General features: G+C 47.3%; 2 protein-coding genes across 6 annotated transcripts; both read right to left on the bottom strand.

Moving 5' to 3' along the window:
* Positions 1 to 1457: 1457 nt before the first annotated feature.
* On the bottom strand, positions 1458 to 15930 carry LOC307081674 (CCR4-NOT transcription complex subunit 6-like). 2 transcript variants are annotated; one of them, XM_079744927.1, is made up of 12 exons: positions 15838 to 15930; positions 14758 to 14876; positions 14275 to 14461; positions 14018 to 14103; positions 13829 to 13933; positions 12721 to 12789; positions 11176 to 11333; positions 10835 to 10989; positions 10015 to 10169; positions 8357 to 8590; positions 7548 to 7750; positions 1458 to 6141 (listed from the first exon to the last, which is right to left on the bottom strand). In XM_079744927.1, exons 2-12 carry the CDS (start codon positions 14867 to 14869, stop codon positions 5929 to 5931), a joined length of 1677 nt encoding a protein of 558 aa, XP_079601053.1. In that variant the 5' UTR covers positions 14870 to 14876; positions 15838 to 15930; the 3' UTR covers positions 1458 to 5928. The 2 variants fall into 2 exon arrangements, with proteins under 2 accessions (XP_079601053.1, XP_079601054.1); XM_079744928.1 differs by having other exon boundaries at positions 15852 to 15912.
* Positions 15931 to 16413: 483 nt separating this feature from the next.
* simc1 (SUMO interacting motifs containing 1) lies at positions 16414 to 24872 on the bottom strand. Of its 4 annotated transcripts, XM_079745534.1 has the most exons (12): positions 24786 to 24872; positions 23981 to 24388; positions 22588 to 23233; positions 22013 to 22506; positions 21590 to 21843; positions 21111 to 21180; positions 20866 to 21029; positions 18201 to 18293; positions 17977 to 18108; positions 17465 to 17621; positions 16981 to 17065; positions 16414 to 16884 (listed from the first exon to the last, which is right to left on the bottom strand). In XM_079745534.1, exons 2-12 carry the CDS (start codon positions 24059 to 24061, stop codon positions 16679 to 16681), a joined length of 2382 nt encoding a protein of 793 aa, XP_079601660.1. In that variant the 5' UTR covers positions 24062 to 24388; positions 24786 to 24872; the 3' UTR covers positions 16414 to 16678. The 4 variants fall into 4 exon arrangements, 3 of the variants coding, with proteins under 3 accessions (XP_079601660.1, XP_079601658.1, XP_079601659.1); XM_079745532.1 differs by having other exon boundaries at positions 22013 to 23233; XM_079745533.1 differs by having other exon boundaries at positions 20866 to 21026; positions 22013 to 23233.
* Positions 24873 to 27500: the final 2628 nt, after the last annotated feature.

The raw sequence follows: 27500 nt of genomic DNA, 5'->3' as shown, positions 1-27500 counted from the left end.
TGTGCAAACACACCATATCGACAGGCCTGTGTCACATTTGGTTCTGTGTGCGTACAGTATGTGTGTGTGTGTGTGTGTGTGTGTGTGTATGTGTGTGTGTGGGGGGGGGGGGGGGGGGGGGGGGGTGCATACGAAAGAGAAAGAGCGATAGAAGTCCATAAAAAAGCTAGTCTCAGCCCCACAACCACAGGTAAAGTGGAACTCTGATCATTGTAAAGCAACATGGATGCATGTTACAGTAAATCAATATAGGTCTTCCTGTGGTTTGGTTATGAATGTCTAAAAGAGCACGAGGACATGCTTTTTTAAAACATTGACGATGATCTTCATTCGTTTAGGCATTCGGCTTGAAAATCCACCGTATTCCTGCAGTGTGCAGAGCATCTTGCAGTGTTTTAGGAGTTGAACCTTGTTCAGTTCCATGAGGATGAGAACAGGCCACCAGGGAAGGGAGCCTTGACAGTCAGAGCTCATGTTTTCCCCTTGACTTGGAATAGGCTTGACATGGTCCAAGATCTATATCCTGTCAGGTGGAATCATCTTCCTGGTTTTACGGCCCAGGATATCATTCCATGGAACACGGTGGTACGGTTAGCTCATTGGTGGAGGAGTTGTCATCGTCAATCTTGAAACTTAAACAAATGTGCATGTGAACACAACAAAAAAAAAAATAGATTCAACCAAGCCACAAACCTCTGATGAATCTACAAAGAAGGCTTGGTTTGGGTCAAAAGCAACATGTTTTTGTTCTGCTCCTTCATGAACACTTTGGATAGGATGAAACTTACTTTATGAATCATACTTTTGAAATTAGCGTCTGGTTAAGATGACTTGAAGATGTTATTTTGTCATGAAAATAAGATGTTATTCTTTGGAAGATTTTAAGTTGATATACTGGTCTGGGCAGCAGATATTGTGGGTATGTTAAAAAAAAACATGTGCGCTTGTTGCTTAGCGAGAAAACAAAATCAAAGAGTTTCTTTGAAATGGTTAATCTGAATTCTGGCACAGGGATTGTTTTTCTTAACTGCTTTCTCTTCTGCTCCCTACAGAGCCCTTTTGACATAGTTACAAAGAAAATGATAACTTAACTTATATCAAAGTTTCTACTAATTAAATTCTAATTTCAGAAAATGCATGCATTATTTTCTCCCATCATCCATGAGGACACGCTCTCCTCCAATGACCAAATAGCCGATATCTGCATTGCAATCTACATGTGGAGAAGGTCACCTACTTTCCAAATCCTTGGGGGGGGGGGGGGGGTGAATATATTTAATAGTCCTTTGGCTCCACCATGCGGCCAGAAACGGTACTATAATTAAACAATATTCACGTTTTTAATGAAAATCTAAATATAAACGGGTCTTTATATACTCCGATCACTAGTAAAGAAGACATAGCTCTTGTAAAGGACCAATTACGAATGCCCTAGAATCAAGAACACAGAGGCAAGACAAAGTAAAACAGATATAGAATTTATTTTCAATATCCATTGCAAAGAGGTGACACGTTTAAAACAGATAATATAGAATTTATTTCCACCAGAAGTAGGAAAATACATATAGGTGTAAGGGAACCAAGCAGAACCTCTATTCAACAGAGAGAAAAGTAAAGTCTGAAAACTATCAAGGACAGCAAAGGGGTACAACAGAAAGAGCATTGTTTACCACTCAGCTTTTTTTTTTTTTATCAGTGTGTTGAATTGAAAACAGCTGCCTTGATATCTGATCTGGGTTCATGGACATTCTACAACATTGTGCATGTGTGTTTTTTTTCCTCCAGGTTATTATTCGTAATATTTTGCTGGTATTTTATGAATGGTAAACAATTGTTGGTCCAGTGTATTAACACAGTGACACAGATCAATATATGTACTCATTTGACTAAAAGATAGACAATCCTGATTATTGAACAACTATCACTATCGATCGGCAGGGTGGGCGAGTAAATATACAAAATGAGAAGGAGAAACAAAAGGAGACGTCCCACTTGGGGTCGGCGGACGGACGGTCCAACCGCAGGCGTGCTGCGGATCCACTAAATAAAAGTGAAGAGGGCAACAAGCCAAGGGCTTCCAGGTTAAAAAATAAAAACGTCGACGGTATTATTGCCAAGTTTCAGGAGAACTACTGAATCCACCGCTCCACTGGATTACAGAGCCCTTTAACGATGGCCGCACGTGGATGCAACGTGTGACCGTTACCAAGGGAACGGCAGCATCTGCTCTGGGTACCCGCCCTGCATCAATTACACTAGGGGAGGGGGTGGTGGGTGGAGGGGGGGGGGGTCTTGCTCTAAATCTTAAAAACTTAAACACAAGCAGCTTTGGTGTACAACATCGAAACGGAAAAACACGAGTTAAAACAAGATTCAGCCTGGCGGAAAGAAAAGAGCCAATATCAGCGTGCTCCGACCCACAGTGACAACGTGCAGATCCAACCCAGTGTTCCTACACACTGAAGACAAGAGACCCGCCACCTGCCCTGTTCGCCCGTCACAAGCCAGACGACGTGCGCCCACGACCAAAAGAACTAGTAACTATCTATAGCCTGCTAGCGTAACAGTTATCCACTGTGATGCACACGGTACAAAGTGAGATGGGACTAGTATGCTACTCAAAAATCACAGGACCAGTCTAGAACTAAAAACATTTCCCATACCGGCCAGAGTGCCACAAATCACCTGTCCTATCCTAAGAACATGGCTAGAGTCACGAAACATCCCACATAAAGCTGAAATTCAAAACGGAAAACTTGAATATCCCGTGATTAAAAAAAAACATTCTTACCAATAGACAATGGTACTCGGCAACTCTAACATCCATCTGCCCGAGACTTCAGAAGTATTCAATTCCTCACCTACTAATCTCATCAGACCTTTCCCACCAGGGTTAACACAGGATTTGGTTTGCAACGCCAGGGGGAAATCAAGAGGGTTAGGGGACAGAATGTGGCCACCATAACACTATAGAGTTCAGGATTTACACAACACATCTTTTAGAAAGGAAACATGAGATACATCTTTTATTCACACTTTACAAAAAGCTAGTCTTTAAATCTACTACAATACTAATGCAATTCATAAAGAAAATAAAATCAGGCTGGACACCATTCAATCGAAAACATGTAAAATAAAAACGTGGGGCAAACTAAATTGACAAGAAAACTTAACTTCACAATTAAGTCTGGACTTCTCTACTCGTTGTCCCCCTGACAGATGTCAAAATATACATTTTTAAAAAAGTGGCGTGATCAATAATCACTAAAATGTGTCCAAACACACAGGAAGGGGTGGGGGGAGGGGGTCTAAAGCGGTATCTGAAGCCAAGTGCTCAGTTCCATCGGATCTGCACGCTGAGAAACACAACGGCGGCCGAGCCCCCTGGAGGGGGGCAGAGCCTGGTGGTCAGAGCCCCCTGGAGGTCAGAGCCCCCTGGAGGGGGGCAGAGCCTGGTGGTCAGAGCCCCCTGGAGGGGGTCAGAGCCCCCTGGAGGGGGGCAGAGCCTGGTGGTCAGAGCCCCCTGGAGGTCAGAGCCCCCTGGAGGGGGGCAGAGCCTGGTGGTCAGAGCCCCCTGGAGGGGGTCAGAGCCCCCTGGAGGGGGTCAGAGCCTGGTGGTCAGAGCCCCCTGGAGGGGGTCAGAGCCCCCTGGAGGGGGTCAGAGCCCCCTGGTGGTCAGAGCCCCCTGGAGGGGGGCAGAGCCCCCTGGTGGTCAGAGCCCCCTGGAGGGGGGCAGAGCCCCCATGAGGGGGTCAGAGCCTGGTGGTCAGAGCCCCCTGGAGGGGGGCAGAGCTCCCTGGTGGGTAGAGCCCCGACGTTCCGACCGGAAACCCGACTACAGAGCTCCAGGGGGCGGGCCTGATGGGGGGGGACCTGACACACCGACTGCCTCATCCTTAGACCTGGGGGGCCTCCAGCAGAGCAACAGGACTATGGCGATGGCACTAGAGCTGAGATACGGGGGGGGGAGCTGTACAGAGTGGTTGAACGAGGGGCAAAACAATCCCAGTGGGCCTGGGGCCAGGAGCAGCTGGAGAACCAGGGCAACACACGGGGGCCCGATGGGACAGGCTGGGGGGGCACTAGAGTCCCAGTGGGGGTGAGGGACCGGGGGGCCGAGCCAAGGAACAACGGGTGGGCACTATGAGGGAGGGTCTTACCGAGGCGGGGGGGGTCTATTCATAGCATACCTGATTACTAAGGAGTTCAACCTAAAGCAGGGAGGGGGTACACATCATAGCATTGTCACAGCTCATTTAAAAAAGAAAAGAAAAAACACAACGACATAATCTTCACAATGTCTCGACAGTATTTAAAAATAAGAGAAAAGGTTGTTCAGGCGTTCACCAGTAGGGCGGGACAGTGCAAGACGAGGAACACTGCTACGGTGAGGCACAATGTTCCGTCGGTACGCCACCTGTGGTCATGGAGCAGCTGCTGGGGCGTTGGGGGTCCTGCACCATGCCACCATAACGGGGGGTCACCAGCTGGCAGTGCCTCTAAACTGGTGGGGCAAGGCGACGCTGACGCCGCGGCCTATTTACAATCTCAGCAATTCTGCCGTCCGAATGAAGACGGGTGAGGGGGAGGTCTTAAAAACCAGCGCAGAGTCATCACGTTAGTACAGCGGCGGGGGGTGCAAAGTGGGGACAGGTGAATGCCTTGAACAACCTCCTCTTAAGTCTTTTGTACAAGCTGGTAATCATCTTAACTGGATAAAAATTTAGCCATAGTTTACAATACAATCTTTTTTTCTCAAATCTGGATCATAATTTACTCTTCGTACAAAAAAACGCCAAAAAAACAGGTCTTTTGTAGTTCATATACAATCATGTAAAGACTGGATCTAGAGTTCTATTCTGTACAAACACTGCTTCAGAGGATGCTGTATGGCTGGGGGCGGTACTGGCCTTGGAGACAGTGCTACAGATCTGCCTGCAAATGACATGTGTGTGTACGGGGGGGCGCAGTCTGAGCCTGGGCCGAGGTGGTGATTCCAGACGACAGACGCTAGTCTGCCTCCTGTTTAGCGAGACTCCCCTGGCCCTGGGGGGGGCCCCGGTGAATACTAAAACGGTCCCCGCTGTGTCGCTCGCCGGTCCCCATGAGCTCAGTAATATTAAAGGATCCCTAGGCCAGCGGTGGGCCGTGAGGTGGGGTCTGTGCTCTGATCCCGCCGCCAGCTGCCTGGTGGAGCTGCCTGGTTGTCTAGGCGACGGAGGGTGGGTGGGGCTGCCGGCTAGAGGCGGAGCCTGACTGTTAGCACCATGGCAGTCCGTGCCCACGGAAGGCCTCAGCACCACGGGAGGGGGGGGGGATATCTTGATTGCTTCAAGGACCGCACCTCGTCCAATCGCCACTAAACACGACCGGCAGCCCCGCCCCCACCCGCGTCTTAAAGGACCCCCGTGAGCTTGGGGGGGGGGGGGGGGGAGAGCAGCAGCTAGTGTCAGGATGTCCGACGTACGGACGCGTCTGCCGTCTTTGCTGGTTTCAGATTTGTACAGGGACAGACGGACAGACGGACCATTAGCCGCGCGGCTCCAGAATCTGAATTAAGAACTGAAGCGTGAATGCCCCGCCCCCCGCCCACCTCTGACCCAACACCCCCCGGTGGCCCTCTGAGCCCCCCCGGGGTAAAGCAAGCTGTGGGGGGGGAGCAGTGGAGGAGAGGAGTCAGGAGAATATACACAAACACAGGATTGACTCGAGCAGTTCAAAAAATAAAATAAAATAAAAAATAAAAAGGAAAAAAGGAAAATATAGAATATCTATTACATCATACGAAATCCCTGTCGGCCGGCCCCCACTGTACATCTCACAGCCCGCCCCTTCCTCCAGCAGTAGGGAGACTGGGGGGCTGTGGCAGCAGACGCCCCCCTGCCGTGACGGTTGGGCGGAGGGGAGAGAGGGGTGGGGGGAGACTCACTACCTGCGAGCACCCAGGTGCAGACCGTTGACCTGGGGGGGCAGGTTGGGCAGCAGCAGCTCAAGGTGGGCGAACAGGGAGAAGTGGTCGGAGGGAATGTGGGGGTGCGGGCAGCCGCTGATATTGTTCTCCAGCCAGTGGGGGTCTAGGGGCCCCAGGACGCCCAGCACGTTGAGGCTGGGCCGGGAGTAGAAGATGTAGTCGATGACCCCCTGGGGAGAGGGAACGGGGGGTTAGAGGACCAGGACCACCCTGTTCAACAACAACCAGTCCCCCAGTTCAACAACCAGTCACCCTGTTCAACAACAACCAGTCACCCTGTTCAACAACAACCAGTCACCCTGTTCAACAACAACCAGTCACCCTGTTCAACAACAACCAGTCACCCTGTTCAACAACAACCAGTCACCCTGTTCAACAACAACCAGTCACCGTGTTCAACAACAACCAGTCACCGTGTTCAACAACAACCAGGCCCCCAGTTCAACAACAACCAGTCACCCTGTTCAACAACAACCAGTCCCCCAGTTCAACAACAACCAGTCACCCAGTTCAACAACCAGTCACCCAGTTCAACAACAACCAGTCCCACAACAACCAGTCCCCTAGTTCAATAACAACCAGTCACCCTGTTCAATAACAACCAGTCACCCAGTTCAATAACCAGTCCCCCAGTTCAATAACCAGTCCCCCAGTTCAATAACAACCAGTCACCTAGTTCATAAACAACCAGTCACCCAGTTCAATAACAACCAGTCACCCAGTTCAACAACAACCAGTCCCCCAGTTCAACAACAACCAGTCCCCCAGTTCAACAACAACCAGTCCCCCAGTTCAACAACAACCAGTCCCCCAGTTCAACAACAACCAGTCCCCCAGTTCAACAACAACCAGTCACCCAGTTCAACAACCAGTCACCCAGTTCAACAACAACCAGTCACCCAGTTCAACAACAACCAGTCCCACAACAACCAGTCCCCTAGTTCAATAACAACCAGTCACCCTGTTCAATAACAACCAGTCACCCAGTTCAATAACCAGTCCCCCAGTTCAATAACAACCAGTCCCCCAGTTCAATAACAACCAGTCCCCCAGTTCAATAACAACCAGTCCCCCAGTTCAATAACAACCAGTCCCCCAGTTCAATAACAACCAGTCCCCCAGTTCAATAACAACCAGTCCCCTAGTTCAATAACAACCAGTCACCCTGTTCAACAACAACCAGTCCCCTAGTTCAATAACAACCAGTCCCCCAGTTCAATAACAACCAGTCCCCTAGTTCAATAACAACCAGTCCCCCAGTTCAATAACAACCAGTCCCCCAGTTCAATAACAACCAGTCACCGTGTTCAATAACAACCAGTCACCAGGACCAGGACCATCACCATGTTTAATAACAACCAGTCACGAGGACCAGGACCATGTTTAATAGCAACCAGTCACCAGGAGCAGGACCATGTTTAATAACCAGTCAGGAGGGTGGACCATCACCGTGCCATGACAACAAAATGAACCCTTCAAAAGGATCCAAAAGGTATTGCAGAGGGGCAGGACTCAGTCAAACACCATCAAGGCCGAGGGCCGTTTAGTGACTCCGTTAAGTCCCATAAGGGCGCACCTTGAAGTCGTAGGTGTAGTTGGTGTAGGGCATCAGGCCCTCCTCGTAGGTGCTCTTCAGCTTGAAGCCGTGCGTGATGCGGCCGTTGGATGTGGGGTTCTTGCCGTTGCAGTTGAAGTTGGTCAGGCTGTCGCTGTAGCGCAGCTCCTTGAAGTCCTTGTGGGTGCAGTCCACGCCGCCCGTGCTCAGGTACTCCACCACACCTGTGGAGGAGGAGGGCGTGGTCAGGCTCCCCCCGCCATATAGAGGGGGGGGGGCGCAGTCTGAGCCTGGGCCCAGATGGTGATTCCAGACGCCACAGACGCTAGTCTGCCTCCTGTTTAGCGAGACTCCCCCCCCCCCCCCGGTGAATACTAAAACAGTCCCCGCTGCGTCGCTCGTCGGCCCCCCACCCTGCGGCCACAGGGGGGTCCCCATCAGCTCAGTAATATTAAGGTATCCCTAGTAGCTTGGTGAGGCTAGGCCAGCGGTGGGCTGCATCCTCCACAAGGGCTGCTGGGGCTGCTGGGTCAGGCCCCCCCCCCCCCAGCTAGATGAACACTCACCAGAGTCAGCCCCCCCCAGATGAACACTCACCAGAGTCAGCCCCCCCCAGATGAACACTCACCAGAGACAGCCCCCCCCAGATGAACACTCACCAGAGTCAGCCCCCCCCAGAGTCGGCCCCCCCCAGAGTCGGCCCCCCCAGATGAACACTCACCAGAGTCAGCCCCCCCCAGAGTCAGCCCCCCCCAGATGAACACTCACCAGAGTCAGCCCCCCCCAGATGAACACTCACCAGAGTCAGCCCCCCCCAGATGAACACTCACCAGAGTCGGGCAGGGAGTTGAGGTCAGCACACAGCACCAGGGGGATGGCGTTGGTCTCGCCCGACACCGAGGAGAGCTTGAGGCTGCGCGTGGCCTTGTCCACGATGTTCTTCACCTCCGACAGGAACATCATGGTCTGCACCAGCTTGACGTCGGAGAACTCGGGGTCCCAGTGCATGTGGGCGTTGGCCACCAGCAGCAGCTGCTTCTCCATGCCGTGGAGCGCCTTGCCAGCTGTGGGAGAAGAGGTGTTGGGGAGACGTTCACTGGAGGGCCAGCTGCTACCCTCAGAGGAGGCGCTGGGTCCCCCGACACGAACCCTGACAAGTAGTCCGGACCATTCCACAGTCCATTCATTGTTGTAGTCTCGTTGCAGGAATGGATTTCTTACCTTTGTCTACCCCCATATTCACACACACTGCCTGTGCATTGATTGAGCATGACCCAGTCTCCCACAAGGCTAGGCAGACCTATTGCTACAGCTAGCCATGTGTTGGGAGGCTTCGGAGGCTTGGACCATCTCAGTTGAATACTTAAAAATCGAGCCTACTCTTGCTGTTTCTGTAAATTGCCTACCCTAGCTTTAATGAAAGGCAGGTAGAGGTGGTGTTTTGATGTCATATTTTATGCGGTACGGGGTGGAGGAATATACCTACGCAAAGCTTTGTTAGGGTGGCTTTTAATGTTGCATAAACTGTACACACTGTATGGGTCGGATTGCCTAATGTCTGTTTATGTACAGAACATTGCGTCTCAGAACAACTTTCAGACCAAAACATTTGATCTTATCGGATACCTGCCTGTGGTCAATAGTGACCGGTACCACAATAAATTAAGCTTTTTTTTTTTCTTTCAATGTTCAAAGCTTTCACATGACTGGCATCATGCCCATGCATGCTAATCATCATGTCATGCGTTTAGAACCATTGAGCAATCCTTGATTTCATCCTAAAGATGTTGAACACAATTGAATGTTTCATAGTGAAGCCAGAGACACAGTAAGAGCCATTCCCAGACTGCAGCCCGGTAACCTTGTTAGGATCTGAGCTCCTGCACTAAAAGGCATACAGGATTCCATTAAGGCCCAGAATTGTCATTAGATAACATTTACTACGGCCCCTAGAGCTATGGATGCAATGACATCATGCACAGAATGATGTCGTGTTAATCACTTGGGGAATTTACAAAACTTAAGTCAAGATAACTCTATACGAATACTAAAGAATACTTTAAATACTCCATTTCCCATATCAGATGCTCTAAATAGCTTACATCTTGGCATCATTTCAAATTAACGCGCCCACATTTAAAGCAAGAGCCTTGAGCTAATGCAGCAATTAGTCTTGAATGCAAACAGAGTTTCCCCTTAGTGTCAGGCAATGAACACACCAGCATCTCCATCACTGAACGCCCAGAGGTCTCGGGGGGGGGGGGGGGGGGGCATCGCACCCTCGAATCTTGTAGTGTGGCCAGTTTTCCGACGAGACAAGGCCCGATTTCCTGGCTCTGTGATCATTTAGTGTGACTTGTTAAATCGTGGAGGAATATCTGAGAATCGTGTAGTCTGAACAAGCTATGGGGAGGGGAGGGGGGCTACTCACAGGACTGCTCCATCATCTAACGCCCAGAGGTCTCGGGGGGGGGGGGGGGGTACTCACAGGTCTGCTCCATCATCTCCTTGCGGACCTCCAGCAGCACCGCCACGCCGATGTTGTCCTTGGTCATGACCCGGTTCAGCATGGCCTCTGAGCCCTCAGAGTTGGCCATGGCCAGCTGGTTGAACTCCACCGTGTGCTTCTGCACCACACTGAACCTGGAGGTGGGGAGGCGAGGAGAACCGTCGGTGAGGGCTGACCCAGGGCGCAGACAACAGGGTCTCGAGGAAATGAATGCATTCATACAGCGCTCTTCTAACCTGCGGCCACTCAAAAGCGCTTTACAATTATTGTCCAACCTTCACCGATGGCGGTGTCAACCATGCTAGGCGACAGCCAGCTGGTCGGGAGCAGTCCGGGTTAAGTGCCTTGCTCAGCGGCAACTCGACACTGAGGAGCCAGGAATCGAACTAGCAACCTTCCGGTGACCAGCCAACCTGCTCTAGCTCCTGAGCCAATGCCGCCCCTCACGTCAAACGGTACGTAAACATCGGGTCCTCCATATACTCGCATGCATCGCTCAGTTCTGAAGAATGCAGCGTACGTAAAAATGGACCGTGACGCAGCGCACATCTGTTTTTTGAGGTCTAAATCAAACGTCATCATTTCACAGAGCTGTGCATGCAAAAGCAATTCCACTACATAATATTTTAGTAGCATACCAACGTAGAAAAGCACCAATATCTCAAATAAATGTATAGTTTCATTACGCTTTGCATCACAAGTGAAAGACCACTTGTGGAGTAACCCAACGACCCAGGACGACACCCATTAGAAAGGGTTAACCCCGGGAGGTGAAGGGGTCCGTAACGCAGCTACTTACTTCTCCGTCTTGTAGAAGACGGCACATCCGTCCACGTGTTTGCGGTCCGACTCGGACATGGTCCTGGCCCGCGACTTGGGGCTGAAGAAGCCCTCGTAGCCCTGCTCCTTCAGCTCCGGCAGGAAGAAGCTGTAGTACTGCTCCGTCTCCACTTCCTGTCAGGGTGAACGGCGAGCACGCCCGGCGCGGGGCTTGGGTTACAGGGCGCTAACATGTGAGGTGCATCAACACTATGTACACACGCATGCAACGGCTGGGAGGGAGAAGGTCCCTGTAGCTTCCCCCCCCCCCCCCCCCCCCCCCCGAATGTCACCACAGCCCGCTCGACCACAACGACGTACCTGCAGGCTGATGATGTCTGCGTTGCAGGTCAGGATCTCCTGCATGATCGACTTCTTCCTGTACTCCCAGTTCAGGGCCCAGGAGGGACAGTAGCCATACAGCTGCCGCGTGGCGTACTTGTCACAGAGCACGTTGTAGCACATCACCGAGAACAGCGCTGGAGAACACAGGAGGGGCAACACGAGCATGAACAACACAGGCATAAACAACACAGGCAACCTCCTGCAGAGGGACTGGGGATCCATAATCAATAGGTACACAAAGCCCAGCCCCAAAACCCACTAGCCCTACATACGGATCGAGCTGCAGAGAACTATACGTTCACTCTGCACATGTCTAGCCGCTACAATACCAAGTCAGGGTGTGCGTTTCATACCACCAGGACATTCTATGTAAATCGTGGAAGGGTCGTTGTTTTTGTGCATGAAAAAGTGATTTTGCATGAGTGTTGCGTGCCACCATGGGTTATGTTATCCAAGGAAACTTGCATTTTATAAGGCGACACTTAACGCTCTTGAAGGCAGTAGGAAGGCTGTCAATGCACAACGAGCAATACCAGAAGAGGATCTGGTAAACTTGAATTAGTTCCTTGAGGGAAGCCCCAACTGACCTATGAACCAAATTAAAATGTAATAGTGATGAAAGGATTCACATATCAAGTTGAATCAAATTTCATACTTTTCTTTTCATGTACCAAGGGCGTGTGCAAGTTGGCAGGGAAATCAAATCATGGCCGAGCACGTTTCATATATATTATTGCATTATAGTAACCAAACCCAGACACAGCTTTTACCTAAAAGCATCTTTCCATCAGTGCCACCAGGTTGAGAAACTCATTTGCTGCTTCATACAAAAACATCAGCATTGACCAAATGCAGAGGGCAATGCACTTCCAGAGGCCTGAATGTAGCTTTAAGGAATTGCATTTAATATGTTAAGTGCAAGATCATGCCAGGCTTTGCCCGACGTGAATGAAAATGATATTTAACAGATAATTCTCTTCCTCTTCATTTAAGCTCCTACCAGCATTACTCCACATAAATATTCCCGGCTCCGGAGACTTGGTCCCTAGCCCTCCACGCAGCATGGAAAACGTGCACGCAAACTTATGCCATTTTGGCTTCCGACAGACAAAGAAAGGTGGCAGTCTGACAAGCTGTTCGGACTAAGCAAAAACAACATGAACCAGTTTGACAAGAATTGACATGCAGACAGTACTAGTGGCCAGCAGGGAGAACACCGGGTGGTTCTCTATGGCCATCTCCCGTCTGTACATGGAGGACCTTACTCACACGCCTGTGTGAATGAAGACTACTGCCAAGTTAATCTAGTGACTAACGTGTAGTGGAGGTCTTATTAATGACCACACACATTTGTATTGAGGGATATTCATGTCATTGCATATCGCTGTGGATTTAAATAACTGCAGTCAGGATGTCCATCCCGTCAACAGGCTGCTCGTGGATTAAACTCATCTTGAATCGAGGTTAACTAGCCAAGGGTTTAGTTCAAGTGATGTTGAGTTGGCCTGTAGTGGACCTTACCTGACGCGCGTGTCCGGTCTGGCTCGTTCAGGGCGATCCACTGCCTGGCGGGAGGCTGCTCTGTAGGTTCTGTCAAACAGAGGAACCAGCGTTAACAGTTGGTTCTGTCACAAACCAGGGTTAACAGTTGGTTCTGTCACAAACCAGCGTTAACAGTTGGTTCTGTCACAAACCAGCGTTAACAGTTGGTTCTGTCACAAACCAGGGTTAACAGTTGGTTCTGTCACAAACCAGGGTTAACAGTTGGTTCTGTCACAAACCAGGGTTAACAGTTGGTTCTGTCACAAACCAGGGTTAACAGTTGGTTCTGTCACAAACCAGGGTTAACAGTTGGTTCTGTCACAAACCAGGGTTAACAGTTGGTTCTGTAAAACCAGGGTTAACAGTTGGTTCTGTAAAACCAGGGTTAACAGTTGGTTCTGTAAAACCAGGGTTAACAGTTGGTTCTGTAAAACCAGGGTTAACAGTTGGTTCTGTAAAACCAGGGTTAACAGTTGGTTCTGTAAAACCAGGGTTAACAGTTGGTTCTGTAAAACCAGGGTTAACAGTTGGTTCTGTCACAAACCGGGGTTAACAGTTGGTTCTGTCACAAACCGGGGTTAACAGTTGGTTCTGTCACAAACCAGGGTTAACAGTTGGTTCTGTCACAAACCAGGGTTAACAGTTGGTTCTGTCACAAACCAGGGTTAACAGTTGGTTCTGTCACAAACCAGGGTTAACAGTTGGTTCTGTCACAAACCGGGGTTAACAGTTGGTTCTGTCACAAACCAGGGTTAACAGTTGGTTCTGTCACAAACCAGGGTTAACAGTTGGTTCTGTCACAAACCAGGGTTAACAGTTGGTTCTGTCACAAACCAGGGTTAACAGTTGGTTCTGTCACAAACCAGGGTTAACAGTTGGTTCTGTAAAACCAGGGTTAACATTTGGTTCTGTCACAAACCAGGGTTAACAGTTGGTTCTCTCATAAACAGAAACTAGGGTTAACAGTTGGTTAGCGGTCAAGCATTGCCTTTTAAGTTCACAGCTTGCTAGTGTTCTTCACTATTCCAGACACCATTTGGGAATGCTTATCAGATTCAACAGGCAGCACAACATCTGGGACACTCACGTCTCTTAATGGCTCCTGCCAGGTTGTCCAACAGGTAGTTCAGCAGTCTGCGTGTGCCATCCGGTTCCTGGTAGAGGCTCATGATCTCTTGTGCTAGTGGGTTTCCTGGCGGAGCCAACAGACACCACAATTGAGCCTCGCCAACACAAACCTCGGGTCTAAAAAGTACGATGCCAAACGTTCACTCACCTTTCAACCCTAACGTTTGTAACTGGAACAGTTTCCCCAATTCAAAAGGCAGGACCCGCAACTGGTTGTTATTTAAAAGAAGTTCCCTGTTGAGCAGAAACACCAGTTTTAGGCACGAGCAGATCACAGCCTCTCAATCAAGCAATAGAACACAAATACAATAATTTAAACTAGGAGCACATGTTCTACTAATCCGGGCTTTAAAGGCTTATCGTTCGAGGGGATACGATGCACATTTGGGGTAGAATGCTTTTCACCTGAGCGACACCATGTTTCCGAGCTCTGTCGGCAGGCTCCTGATTTTGTTGGACGACAGATCCAGGTAAACCAGGTTGTGTAGTTTGGCAATGTCTGGCGGGATACGTGACAAGGAGTTGTCACTGAGGTGCAGGGCAGTGAGGTGGGTCAGAGACCACAGGGCTGTGCTGAGGCTTCGTACTCGACCTGTTGGCATTGTGCAGAGGACACACACACACACACACACACACACACACACACACACACACACACACACACACACACACACACACACACACACACTAACTGTAGACTTGGATGAATAGTCTGCCACCCTGTTGCTTGGTGGGCGGTTTTAGTGTGCATCAGATGCAGACAAAGATGATAACTTGTTCACATTTTCAGCTTCAGTTCTTTCACATTAAAGAGACCCAGAAAGAATTGGTCATATTCTCAGTACAAAACATACTATATATTTGTCCTCAATTAACTGTCACACTCACCACTGATTTCAAGTTCAGCCCAGTATGACTTCTTCCCGTTGGCTGCCTCCTCGGTCGACATAATTGTATACATCCGCCTAGGGTCTGGCGGGTCATATTTTTCCTTGGGCATTCCTGTACTGCAGGGCAAATAGTCGACATCAAAAAGACGTATGCATATGGTAGATTCTGACAAGCGTGTTCCCTGAAACCTCTGAAGAATGCATGCAAAAAAAAAAAATGTGGGGGCTTCAGATAGCAACACCGAAAGGTGTTGAAAAGCTCGAATTCGTGATGATGTTTAAAAACAAGCAATACATTTCCAGGTCTGCACTGAAGGAGCAGCAGCACGTGTTTCTCCAACATCAATGTTTACTTCATTAAATACAGAAGGGTAATTGGGCTTTAACCAGAGCATAGCTGCTATCCACACACAATCAAGTCACATGCGAGACAATATAATTCTCCGCCATCAAAACCGCACAGTTGTAATTAAGGAGCGATGCGGTGGACGAACACAAAGTCTCTTTCCATTGTAGCTTAGCAGGTTAGTTCATCCTCACCAGATAGCCACCATCAGCTAACACACTAAATATAGCAACCTCACTAGCTTGTGTGCTAATTCAACACCAGAGAGATGGTCCCAATAAGATCCCCACGGTTCACGCCAGATATCACGGACGGTTGGCATGGCGAAATAATCATTTGTCCGTAGATAAAATGCACATTCGACGGTTACATAATGCCCGTATACCCCGCTTGCGCATTTCGGACTAGGCCAGAAAACAGCGTATTATGTAGCCAACGCAGGCTAGCTCGTCACCGCCGCCGCACCAGCTGGCTAAACAGCGCCGCTACATGCTAACTAGCCTAGCCCCTTGCTCCTTGCTTGTGTGAGCGGAGCGATGCTACTTAGCGTAGCATAAAGCTAGCTAGCACAAAAAAGCTAACTGCTCCTATTTTTTTCTCTTTCGCCCCACAGATGGAATAAAAAATACAATTCGAAAGACATCCACCGTCGCATAGGACGAATGGTTTGAACCCGGACCCCCCTGACGGAATCCAATAGTCCACGGTGAGACGGAAAAGTGTGGTTTGTACCTGCAAGAGCATACCAGATAGCGAGGACGACTGCGTGTTCTCTTTTGTTTTCTAGCTACTTCACTCGCTTCCGCTGCTGCCGCTGCTGCTGCTGTATCATGGCGACTGTCAGGCTTTTTTTTTTTTCTTCCTGCCAACGATAACAGCCCCGGATCCGATTGGCCCGCGTCGTCAATTGACCCAGCTGTTGTCGTAGAGTAAATACTTCACTGAAGAGTGTTGGGGGTGCGTGATGGAGGACGGGGACACCCGCACAGGTGCATGGAGAGCTGTCACACACCATGTACTCTTAGTTGGTGCGTGGGACCCCCGGGTCAAGGGACCCGGTAATATACATTGAAAATAAGTTTACTCAGAGGGGATTTCATTTAGTTGTCTTCGAATTATGAGTAGCCTAACGAGTTTTTTTTTTTAAATATATGTAACTGTATGTTTATTAAATGTATTATGCCCTTATGTGTTTAGATGTCCCTGAAATAATATGCATGCAAGTAGATCAAAACGGAGGATACCATTTGTTTTCTGACCTTCCCCATGAGCAATAAGACCATCCATGCAATGAGAAGTTGTGTTTATTGCACTTTGTACTTGAGCACATACATTTTTGCTTTTACATCAGCAGATGCTGCTTTATATAAATAAATAACGACTTATATAACCACATTTTCATTGTGGAACTGTACATCTTTTCCTTTAAGTAAATAACTTTAACAAGTAAACTCAAAACACAACAAATCTTTATGAGCGTTTTTATAAAGCTGTAAATCAATCTACTGTACAGCACCATCTCTGGTGAAACTGTGGTTAGTGGGATTCCTCTGTGACCTGAGCTGAGGCGGCCCTAGGACTGACAGACGTCCAGCAGCTGATCCTGGAGGTAACTGAGGGATTCCTCGATGTGATCCGGCAGGTCATGGCCCAGGTCTGCCCGGGCTCTGGACAGCAACGACTCCATGGCCTCGCAGACGGCCAGCCTGTGCACCGCGCCCTTTGGGCTGGTGGTGGCGGCGTGCTCGCATGTCTCTGTGATGGGGGGTCGCAGGTCCCCTGGAAGTGACCGTGGACGGACCATGGATTAGGTTCTCAGCGGGGAACAACCATGCAGACGTGCTGTTCCCTGGGGGCGTGCTTTGGATGGCTCACCTTTGTTGAGCTTGTTGTGACTACGCAGTAGCATCCAGAGCAGTTCCACTAACTCCTCCCACTTGGGCCACCTGTGGGCGCCATCCTGCAGGTGGCAGTGCTTAGGGGTCAGTTTCTCTCCAGGCTCCTGCCTGCCTTGTCCATCAACGTCTTGTATATTATTAGCATACACGTTAATTTCATCAAGTTATATTCTATGCTTTGAATATATAAAGCACGTTATCTTTTCTTAATAATAAGCTTAAGTTTGTTTTCTTGCTTTTATTGTGTTACGTTAGGTTGTTTTAGTTGCCTTGATGTATAATATGTGCTGTAGAGAAGTTCCTCACAAGAGGGATTCCTATTCCTGTTGTTTGAACTTGTTTTATAGATGTAATATTAATGTAGATGACACTTAGCACGGTCAACCATTGCCACTGTAGAATCATGCCTTAACCAATGAGCTACAGGTTGCACTAGATATATAAGCTATCTTCATAGTCACCGTGGGCTCCTGAGTCGGGGTGCTGTGCTTCAGAAAGTGGAGCAGCAGAAGGGGAGACACGGGCAGGGCTGTCTTCTCTCTGCAGCTGTGCTCCAACAGGTGCTGCAGCAACTTGCATTTCAGAAGCTCGCTCTGCAAGCTATCAAGTAACAGCTTCCTATGTGGAAGGCAGAGACAAAAGGCGTCCAAAGAGAGTTGGGGAAGAGAATCCCGCTTGGAAAGGCGGAGCTCGATGCGATAGTATATAGATGACAAAGGGAATCAGAACCATACAAAACCAATAATATATAGATGACAAAGGGAATCAGAACCATACAAAACCAATATTATAGATGACAAAGGGAATCAGAACCATACAAAACCAATAATATAGATGACAAAGGGAATCAGAACCATACAAAACCAATAATATAGATGACAAAGGGAATCAGAACCATACAAAACCAATATTATAGATGACAAAGGGAATCAGAACCATACGAAACCACTGAACAGTACTGGACCCCGCCCACCTGTGGGAGCGCAGTGGCATCACGATGAGGAGCGCGTTGAACAGCTCGTGGGCCAGCCGGGCCGCACTGAGCACTGGAGAGCAGTCCACCTCTAGCGCCATACGGAGCATCCCCTGGAAGGCCGACACCATCCTGGAGCCGGGAGCCAACAGTGAGCCCAACCCCGGCAGCGGTCGCAGAGGAGGAATGAGTCCACAGAGTGACACGGGCCTGTCTGAGCTCACCTGATGTGGTCGTCCCTTTCTCTGGGCCGTTCCTCAGCGCCCCCTTCGGCTGTTGCTCTTATGATGGCAGCACAGAGCCACCTCATGACCTCTCTGGACAAGGTAAAGAAACACACAGGAGAACATTTGATAGTGTAACACATCTTTTTCACCTTGCTGTAGTGCAAAGTGAGGTTGAAAATATGTTTTTATAAAGACACATAGTTCAAAACGTAAAGAAACGTTAAATGGCTTAAATCAAGTGAAGGGATTTGAACAAAAGTTCAAAAGTCTAAATGGAGTAAACAATGCACACCATTTAAGAAAAAGTAAATGGTTGGAAACAAATAAAGTGACAGCTGAATGAAAAGCATTGCTAAAAATGCAGAAATGTAAAATGAATAGAACTGAAAGGTCAAATGTATTGCCCTGCACTGCTGGTGTGTGTGTGTGTGTGTGTGTGTGTGTGTGTGTGTGTGTGTGTGTGTGTGTGTGTGTGTGTGTGTGTGTGTCTTTAAGAGAATAGTGAGCCGGTGCATGATTAAAAGTAGTCCAATAGAGCGAGAAAAACAGCCCAATCTGGCAACACTGCCTGAACATCTCCCAAAAGTAGCCCAATCTGGCGGGGAAAACTGCCCAATCTGGCAACACTGCTGAACGTCCTCCAACGTAAATCAATGAGACCAACTGAAAACGAAGCCGGCATGAAACTAAAACTGTGATTCTGAAGAAAGTTTAATTGATATCGAAATTCCGTTTAGATATTATTGAACATAAAAGTGTGTAGATTTGTTAAATGGTTTGAACGACGATAAACAGTTGAAAATTGATTTAGTTACGTGCAGTGTTGTGCCTGAACGCGTTCACTGAACGATAGTTCATGAACTCGTTCATATTTTGGGCGAACGTGAACTGAACGTACTGTATTACTGCCTGATGAACGTTACTGTGAACTCGTTCATTCTGGTGTCAGTGAACGGCACCCTCACTCGGTTTAACTTCGTTCAATATGGGGGTTATTTGTTTATCAACACGGCGGATGCGCACGCAGATCGCCGTGTTGTTTGACCGGTTGCCATCGTAATCCCTGAGAGGTTAATTTGCAGTTGCGGTGTTGCCAGCTTACTGTTACATTAAACGGTAATCAGAAAACGCGGTTATATGCTATAGACCCTATAGTATCTGTCGTATGAAGGCTGGGACGAATTTCAAATTATAAATATGTACACTTTATTTTGAAAGTACAGACCAGCGCGATTCCCATTGAAAGGAATGGCGCGGTGATTATTCTTCAAAACTAAGAGCTGTTAAATTGTGGAAAATGAATTAAACTGTAATCAGACAACACGGTTATATGCTACAGACCCTAGAGTATCTGTGGTATAAAGGCTGAGACGAATTTCGAATTATAAATATGTACAATCCATAACGTTAGCTCTCTGGCTCATAGCTCAGCGGACTAGAATACCTCCTAGAATCATTGCTTTTTGGCCGGAAATGGAAAGGGGGGCTGTTTACGTTTGATTGTAGTCTTTTCGCTCGGTTCTCCATCTCATCAGTAGGGCTAGAACCGAGAGAAAAGACTACAACCAAACGTGAACACCCCCCCTTTCCGTTTCCGGCCAACGAGCATTGAGTCTTCCAACAGAAATCAATGGGATTTACAAAATGCGCTAAATGTGCAATAAAACACGATAGAAACTGTATTAAGCTACGATACTTGATTCAACCACTCTATTTCATCCTAGACAAACCTCAAAGCGGGCTCAATGTTCAAAATGCCGGAAAAAACGAATAGCTCACAGCAACATATTGAAAAAAAGAACTATGAACTAGTTCATTTTTTGGAACTGTGAATTTAGTTCAAATTTTTAAATTATGAACGTTTAACTGAACTAGTTCATTTTAAAATTTGTGAACTGAACTTTGAACTAGTTCACGTAGAAAGTGAACTTTCCCAACACTGGTTACGTGCTCCGCCGTCCTCCCATTGACTCCCATGTTATAAATATATTAAAATCTTATTTTAAAAGTATAATATCTTAAATATCAAATATTTAAAAAATCTGAAAAGAAGCGCGCGATTCCAAGCTATTTTGAACATTTTAAATTTCGAGTGGTCTCTAGGTGAAAAATTGAGGAAGGAGATGGGTCCCAAAGTTTGTAGAGAATAATAAAGAAAGAAAGAAAGAATAAAACTTATGAAGAACAATAGTTGAGCGCTGCATGCAGCACTCACTGAGTAAGTGAAATAATAATAAATAAGTGTATTTCCTCATTGGTTATTCTACATAGTGTGCATCTTACGTAACTTTGGCATCTTCAATAACCTTCTTATCTTTCATATCTTTTTTATCTTTAGCATGTTGCCTTCATGTTGTTTTTTCAGTATGGTTGGGCAACATTCTGCAACTTTCTATTGAACTGATTTGATAGGGGATGTGTACAAACTAAGCTGTGAGGCTACTTTGGTCTGAACAGAGTTTATTTTGTCAACCTGACAAAAGTCAGGTTGACAAACGCCAGGGCCAAATTACTCTTCTAGTCCGTCACTGATTGGAACCATTTCAAGAAGTCTTTAATCCGACTGAACAACATTGCATCCATTTGTTTTCACACATTCAATTCATTTCAGGGTCATTGTTCACCACTGTCCTGAACAACTTCTTCACACTCTCCAACGTACCTGACTTTTGTGACCTGAGAGGTGCATGACAAGAAGGCCCTGGCTATGGACTCATTGAGGGCCGCGGAGGAGAGCTTGGCCCTGAAGTCGTCCTCCATCGTCCGCAGAACGTACACCAGCAGCATTCGAACCACCTCACAGAGGTGTCTCTTGGCGGGGTCCTCCTGACGGACATGAAGGCCAAGTTATGTAAAGGCATGGAGCGTTGAAGGAGGCGTGTGTGGGTGTGCAACAGGTCACCCCACCTGGTTGTCCATGGTGGTGGTCAACAGCTCCCAGTCCCACGGGATGGTGGATCTGTCTGCTCTGTGGTGTCTGGAGACAGGAAGTACAAAGACAGTAAAACAAGAGATGAGAGCAGGGACGGTTTAATCAAAAACATCGAAATCTCTATAAAAAACTAATGTTCTTCAGATTCATGCATCATCTTTACGACAGAATTTATCTTTAAACAAATAATGGAGCAAAAGATGCGGTGGCATCTTTTGGTCAGCATAATGGTCGGATGGTCGGTATAAAGGAACAAAGAATTAATAGCAATGAAGTCAGTTATAATCAACAATCAATCTGGAGAACTTATATTTAACTCATCTTGAACCATCTTGAATCCAAAACTCCACATTCAGTTAGCGAACGTACACAGCAGACAGAACCGAGATGGGTCTTATTCACTCAGATATCTTCCTCGGACCGTCTGCTGTCTTCGCCCCTGAATCTTCCTCACCTCTGTGTCTTCATCAGCAGATCGAAGGCCTGCACCCGGAGGTGCAGGGGGCAGCGGGGGGCCAGCAGTAGCCCCCTCAGCAGGTGGGCGGTGATGTCCTTGGGGGGATAGAAGCCGGGCTGCAGCAGGTCTGACAGCAGCTGGACGGTGGCCACTGGCAGACTCTCCTCGATGGTGCTGTAGACCAGCCTCAAGCTCTGGCTGTGTAACACCTTCGCAGTGTCCACACCCCCATCCTCCTCTAAATCGATATACTGGGAGGGGGCAAAAAAAAAAGAAAAAAGGAGAGTATACATTGACGTCGTTAGTGCCATTATCGCAGGACTTCAAACCTAGCATCAATTGTTTTTGTTGAACGATCTGTTCTGCGATCTGTGCTGCGCTACATTATAGATACCCAGACCAGAAGAGAGTGTGTCCCACCTGGTCGAGGAAGGGTCTGGCCATGAGCTTCTGAAGGATGGCCGGGCACACGTAGCCCCGGTCCTCCCGCCTGCCAGTCCCGAACGACTTCTCCTCGTACATCTCTTCCTTGTCGCTGCCGTCGTGCCAGTTCACCATTACTGGACCATCGTCGTCGAAGACATGACGGTCTTGATCGATGCAATAGGAATCGGTGCTGGCCTCGGCTAAGTACCAGCTGGACCGGACAGCGTCACCAGGAATGCCGTCACACAGGTTGTTGGCAGAGCCACTCGTGCTCTCTTCGGGTTCCACCTGTAACGTTTCCCTCACTGCACCCTCCACACGTGCGGGATGCCCAGTGATGCGCGTCCCGTTAACCTGGCTTTCAATGCTATGAAAGGATTCTGAAGATGTTATGGACTCTGGGTATTGTAGTACTGTACTCTCCACCTGTGGACTGTGGTCAGTGATGGGTGTCTCGTTTAAAAGACTTTTAATGCCGTGAAAAGGTTCTGAAAATGTTACGGATGTTAATGGATCCTGTACTACTGTACTCTGATAAGGTATAGGGTTTAGGTCAAACCTATTAGTACCTGATGGCTGGCTATACGGCCATTGCTTCGAGTCTGACGTGTTTGATTCCCGTGTCTCGGACACCAAACCATCGGTGCAGCCACATGCTGCTTCTGCTTGTGTTGAAGGTGGAAACGTGAGCGATGCGGGGGTCTCCTTGACTTGACTCCACCTTGCCGTTGGCTCCTCCAGCGCACTGCGGTGCATTTCAGCCACATGGCCTGCAGCTGGGACCCAGGGGTGGTACTCAGCAGGACCGCGGAGTCGGTCTCCTCCTTGTCCATGGTCCTTTTCGATTTTGAATAAATATTTTTGAACCAACTCTTTTAATTCCGGGTTATTTGCAAAGATACTGTTCTGCGGCGGACGAGGCATGTTGGCTGCAAGATTGATCTCATCTGTTTTTGTGGCGCACACTGACTTTTGTTTCCAATCGTCAGTTAAGCGGCATGGGGAATTTGTTTTAACCATGTCGGGATCCACTTTAATCGCGTTAGAGAAGAGTGTTTGGGTTGCGTGGTCCGTGCAGCCGTTGCCATTTTCCAAGCCTAGCACTTCAGGGTTACGGTTAGGGTTCGGGGGTTCAATGGCACCGCCGGCAGTGCGCTGTTTGAACCTCCCCAACCAGTGCGAAGACCACTCGGGCTCTGATAGGTCAATCAGGAGCTACAACAGAAACGAGAGATCACCGTGAGAGCTTTGGCAGTTAGGGTATCCTGAGCCCCCAAATCAAAAGTAAGAGAGAAAGAGGACGGGACCACAGTGGAGTCCTCCTCCCCGGTCGCGGCCCACGGCATCCACATCCCAACCATCTAACCACATTTAAATGATTGATTTACATTGTTGACCACAACAAATATGGCAAAAAACTAAAGTTGTACAAGTTGCATTTGCACTAATACTTAATGTAACAGCTTTATTTATTGATGATAGAAAACACCTGGCCAAGTGGATTTGGCCAGTGGAATAGATTATTGTTTTCAAAAGCAGAACTCTAATTTAATGTTAACTTTTTCGAATAGTGTTCTGCTGCACGGCCCAACAACAAAACATGAGTCATGTGATGCACAACACCAGTAGAGACTGGGAGGTCAAACGGGCCACACGTGTCGAGGGCTGAAACGCTCATCATGTCACGAGTTGGAGAAAGGTGTGTAAACAGTCAAGAAGACACATCAGCCTGGCTATCTGCAGTGAAGTGAATTATTAACACACAGTACGGGGGGTATCAGGGCTGGTACATTCGAATGAATACATCTATGTACTGTTGTACGTTACGCACAGTCAATAATGTGACTGTTGAATGTTTGTTATTATATTCTCAAGGCACTTATCTTACGTTTCCGGTTTTGTTGTCTGCAGCCCCCCCACTGTGTCTTAGGGGCAGCAATCGCCGTCACATACATTACTCACCGGGGCATCCAAACACTGTTCATTCATAAAGTGTGGAGCATCTGCTTCGACGTCTGCATCTGCGCTGAGAGTCCGAATCATCACTCCCAGACTTGGAGGTAATACCGTCCATTATCCATTTACCATTAGATGGCTGCTGGATCTGTCTTCTGGTCGTTTGGTTTCATGGTTACCATTTCATGCAATCCATAACGCAAATGTGTTCCTCTTTTCCTCTTCCGGTCTGACAGCAGCGGTCCGCAGGTCTACGGTACCTCGCAGCGGTCCATCTTGACGCGTCTGTGAGCTGAAATGCAGAACAGCAATACATACTCTGCACGTGACGTCACGACGACCGGCTGGCGGGCAAGAACAGCGTTCTGCAGCAACTTAGTAACCTAGGATCTGCCAGGACGTCGCCAGTTTTACCTTACGAACGAAAGAAAAAATGTATTATTGTCTATAATATTAGAATTTTCCATAAGTAATATATATTGTTTAATTGCACATTATAATTACGATTATTTCAAAATGAAAATAACCCTCCCTCTGCCGTTATGGGGAAAGCCCGTGTTGCCAGATTGGGCGGGAAATCCGGCCCAATCTGGCAACGCTGGCGGAGGCGTCACTGAACGATCCTAAGCAGTTGTATTTATAGAATGCAGCCAAAACCTCCGCTGCGCTGGAACATCAGAAATGCTTGAGAAAATGTAACTTGTGTGGACGCTACCGCATAACTTGGTCAATAAAAGAGCTAATTAAAAGTTATTTGATTCAGAAAAAAACTATTTGTTGATCGTTTTGCGGATAGCTAGATAGTACTCACTCAACTTTGCTTTGATTAGGAAGATATTCTGTTTTCACCTCCCATACGACAATGTTGTTAATCAACCCACTCTTGAAAAAAAGTTAGCTATCCGTACTTTTGTAGGCTTTCATTTTTTGTGCAATATCTCCAAACTCTACGTCTGGTCGAGACGTTGCCAACTTCAAAGCAATGAACACATCAGCGGGTGCTGTGTATGGATCAAAAGTTCCGAGTGTGTTTATCTTTTCTTGATATCTAATTTGAACATTTATGGTCTAAATAGTTGCTCTGCAAAGCTGCAATTCCCCTGGCTGGCCGCCGTTCGTCGCCATTTTGTCGGCGTCTGTTGCCCTCCAGGTAGCCATGGTAGTCACGTGACGGCAAAGTCTGAATAGGTGCCGTGTGGCCAAAAAGGGACGAGTCGCGTTGTGTAAGTAGGCTACTAACATCGCTGGTATGATTCAAGATAAATATATATACCATGTACAGTTCCGCCCACGTTGATAACTATTTTACGAACGAAAAATAAACCGTCTCTGAATACACTTTCGAGATTATGTTTCATTATACACACTTGGTGTGATTTTAAAGCAATACCACTAGAGGGCGAACATGTTCCCCAAAACAAGTTTATACTTGTCCTAAAACGTGCTCCATCAGAATAAAGAGTGGACACCACCACTAGACAATATTTATGACCTACCATTACCTGCCCGGATTACAGATGTATTAGGTCTCCGGCCTTTTTCAAGTAATGAGACATTTTCTGTTTAATTATTCTGTTAGTTGACAAGGACCAAACGATTGTTAAAAGTGTACATCTCCTAATATGTTACATTATCAATATACGCATAAACAAAGGTTATGCTATGTGTTCCTGTTTGCATGGTTAGTATTCTATTCATACATTTTACACCCACACACTTTTCTAAACAGGAAAAGGCAACAGGAAACTGTCACCATGCTACTATGCAGCAGATAATCAGCCACATTGCTATATCTCAGTGTGGGAAATATGATGGTGGGCTTTAGCAGGCGACACTACAATCTGTTTTCCACAGATTGTAGTCGTGTGTGCATATGTACACACATTGTCCGGACACGATAAGGGTAGGTCTGTGTCACACCCTTGTTAAATATAGAAATAAATATTATATCACACAATTTATCATGCCCTGTCAACATTTGTGTTTTTTTGTTAATTTCCTAGGCATTTGTGCGTGAAATGAACATGTCATGCGCAAAGCATGAACGCACTTACCAGCAACACTCAAATGGTGAATCCTCAATCATATCCCACTAAGAAACAAAATGGGAATGGAAAGCAGCCTCAACCTGCCTCTCACTGGCGTGATGTTTTCATCTCACAAACCAGCTGGAGAGATAGTGGCTGTTCATGGAATGAAGGGTATAGGAGTGGTGTTTGAGGAATCTTTTCACAATGGCTTTCTCCGACCAATGCATGCAGCAAAAGGTCCATCAGCAGAAAATGCTTTGGTGTGTGCAGAAATAACACAATAGGACAATAACGGTAGGCATAATTGTGTTTAACTAGGAATAATATGAGTTATTACGTGTACAATCTGTGTTATTAAATGTTTTCCTGTTTTGATCAGCAAAAACAAGTTTGATCCAGTTTTGATCTGTTTTGGCAGGATATTTCGTAAATCTCCAAACACAATCAAATCAGCTCTAAGATCTAATTGGACTTATTTTGTATTTGCTGTTAATTAATGTGAAACAGTTGTGTCTTGTACTGCATAGTGTCAGAACTGTTCTGGGAAATGGTAAAGATAACACAATTCTGAAATAGATCATTTCCAGATGATAAAACATTTTGCAATTCTATTACTCTTTATGTTTTTAGCCAGCAGGGCTCTCAGGAGTCAGTAGGACCCAGCACATGTAGGCCTTCTAGGTCCAAACCGATTTTACAATACGGGTTGGTCAAAGTGAAACTGGCCGTTTGGTATCTCATATTGGCCCAGTGGGAACATCCTGATCGCACCTCTGAGTATCGCTATGAAAATAAGAGAAAGAATGTGAACGAGCAAGATCGGGATGATATCACAAGTCCGAGGCTATAATTATATTTTTATATACAGTATATTTCTATATTTATACATGAATGTACGCTGCACCCTGTCTGTGAAAAGTCAGGAGAAGGCCTAGGTGAATGAAGGAAAGACAACAGCGTTTACCTGTGTCCTATCCTACTGTGTGGGCAGGGAGTCACACCACCACAGTGTCATTGAGGTCAGGATTACATACAGCAGGGAGGTCGAAATAAATCCTGTTTGATTAAAGTGTCGGCCAGTTCTATACGGAGCGGTAAACAATAGAAAGGATCTGCGTGATGCTGTTTATCTGCAGTCTGTCAGATGGCCGGAGATTGACTGCAGAACCATCAGTGATTTAGAAAGTCATCATGCCGCACTTTGAACTTGCTCATCTATCTCGTCATAGGCCTATACAATCCATTACATCAGACTCCCCAAACAAGAGATTATGAACCCCAAAAAAAGGTTATTCATGTTTTTTGTAACTCCTAAGCAGCTCATTGGTCAAGCTAGAGCATATGGAATATTAAAAAGAGTAATCTTAAAAGATACAATATATTTATATTCAAGATACAATAAACATTGTATCTGTTATTGATTTGTCGCATCCAGCATCAATTATGAGCTTTCATTGGAACGTGTGGTGCCATTTCAAACTGAACATGAAATATAT

Source organism: Pollachius pollachius (assembly GCF_949987615.1).
Source record: "Pollachius pollachius genome assembly, chromosome: 10".
Classification (NCBI taxonomy): Eukaryota; Metazoa; Chordata; class Actinopteri; order Gadiformes; family Gadidae; genus Pollachius; species Pollachius pollachius.
This window is presented reverse-complemented; position numbering and strand designations above follow the sequence as displayed.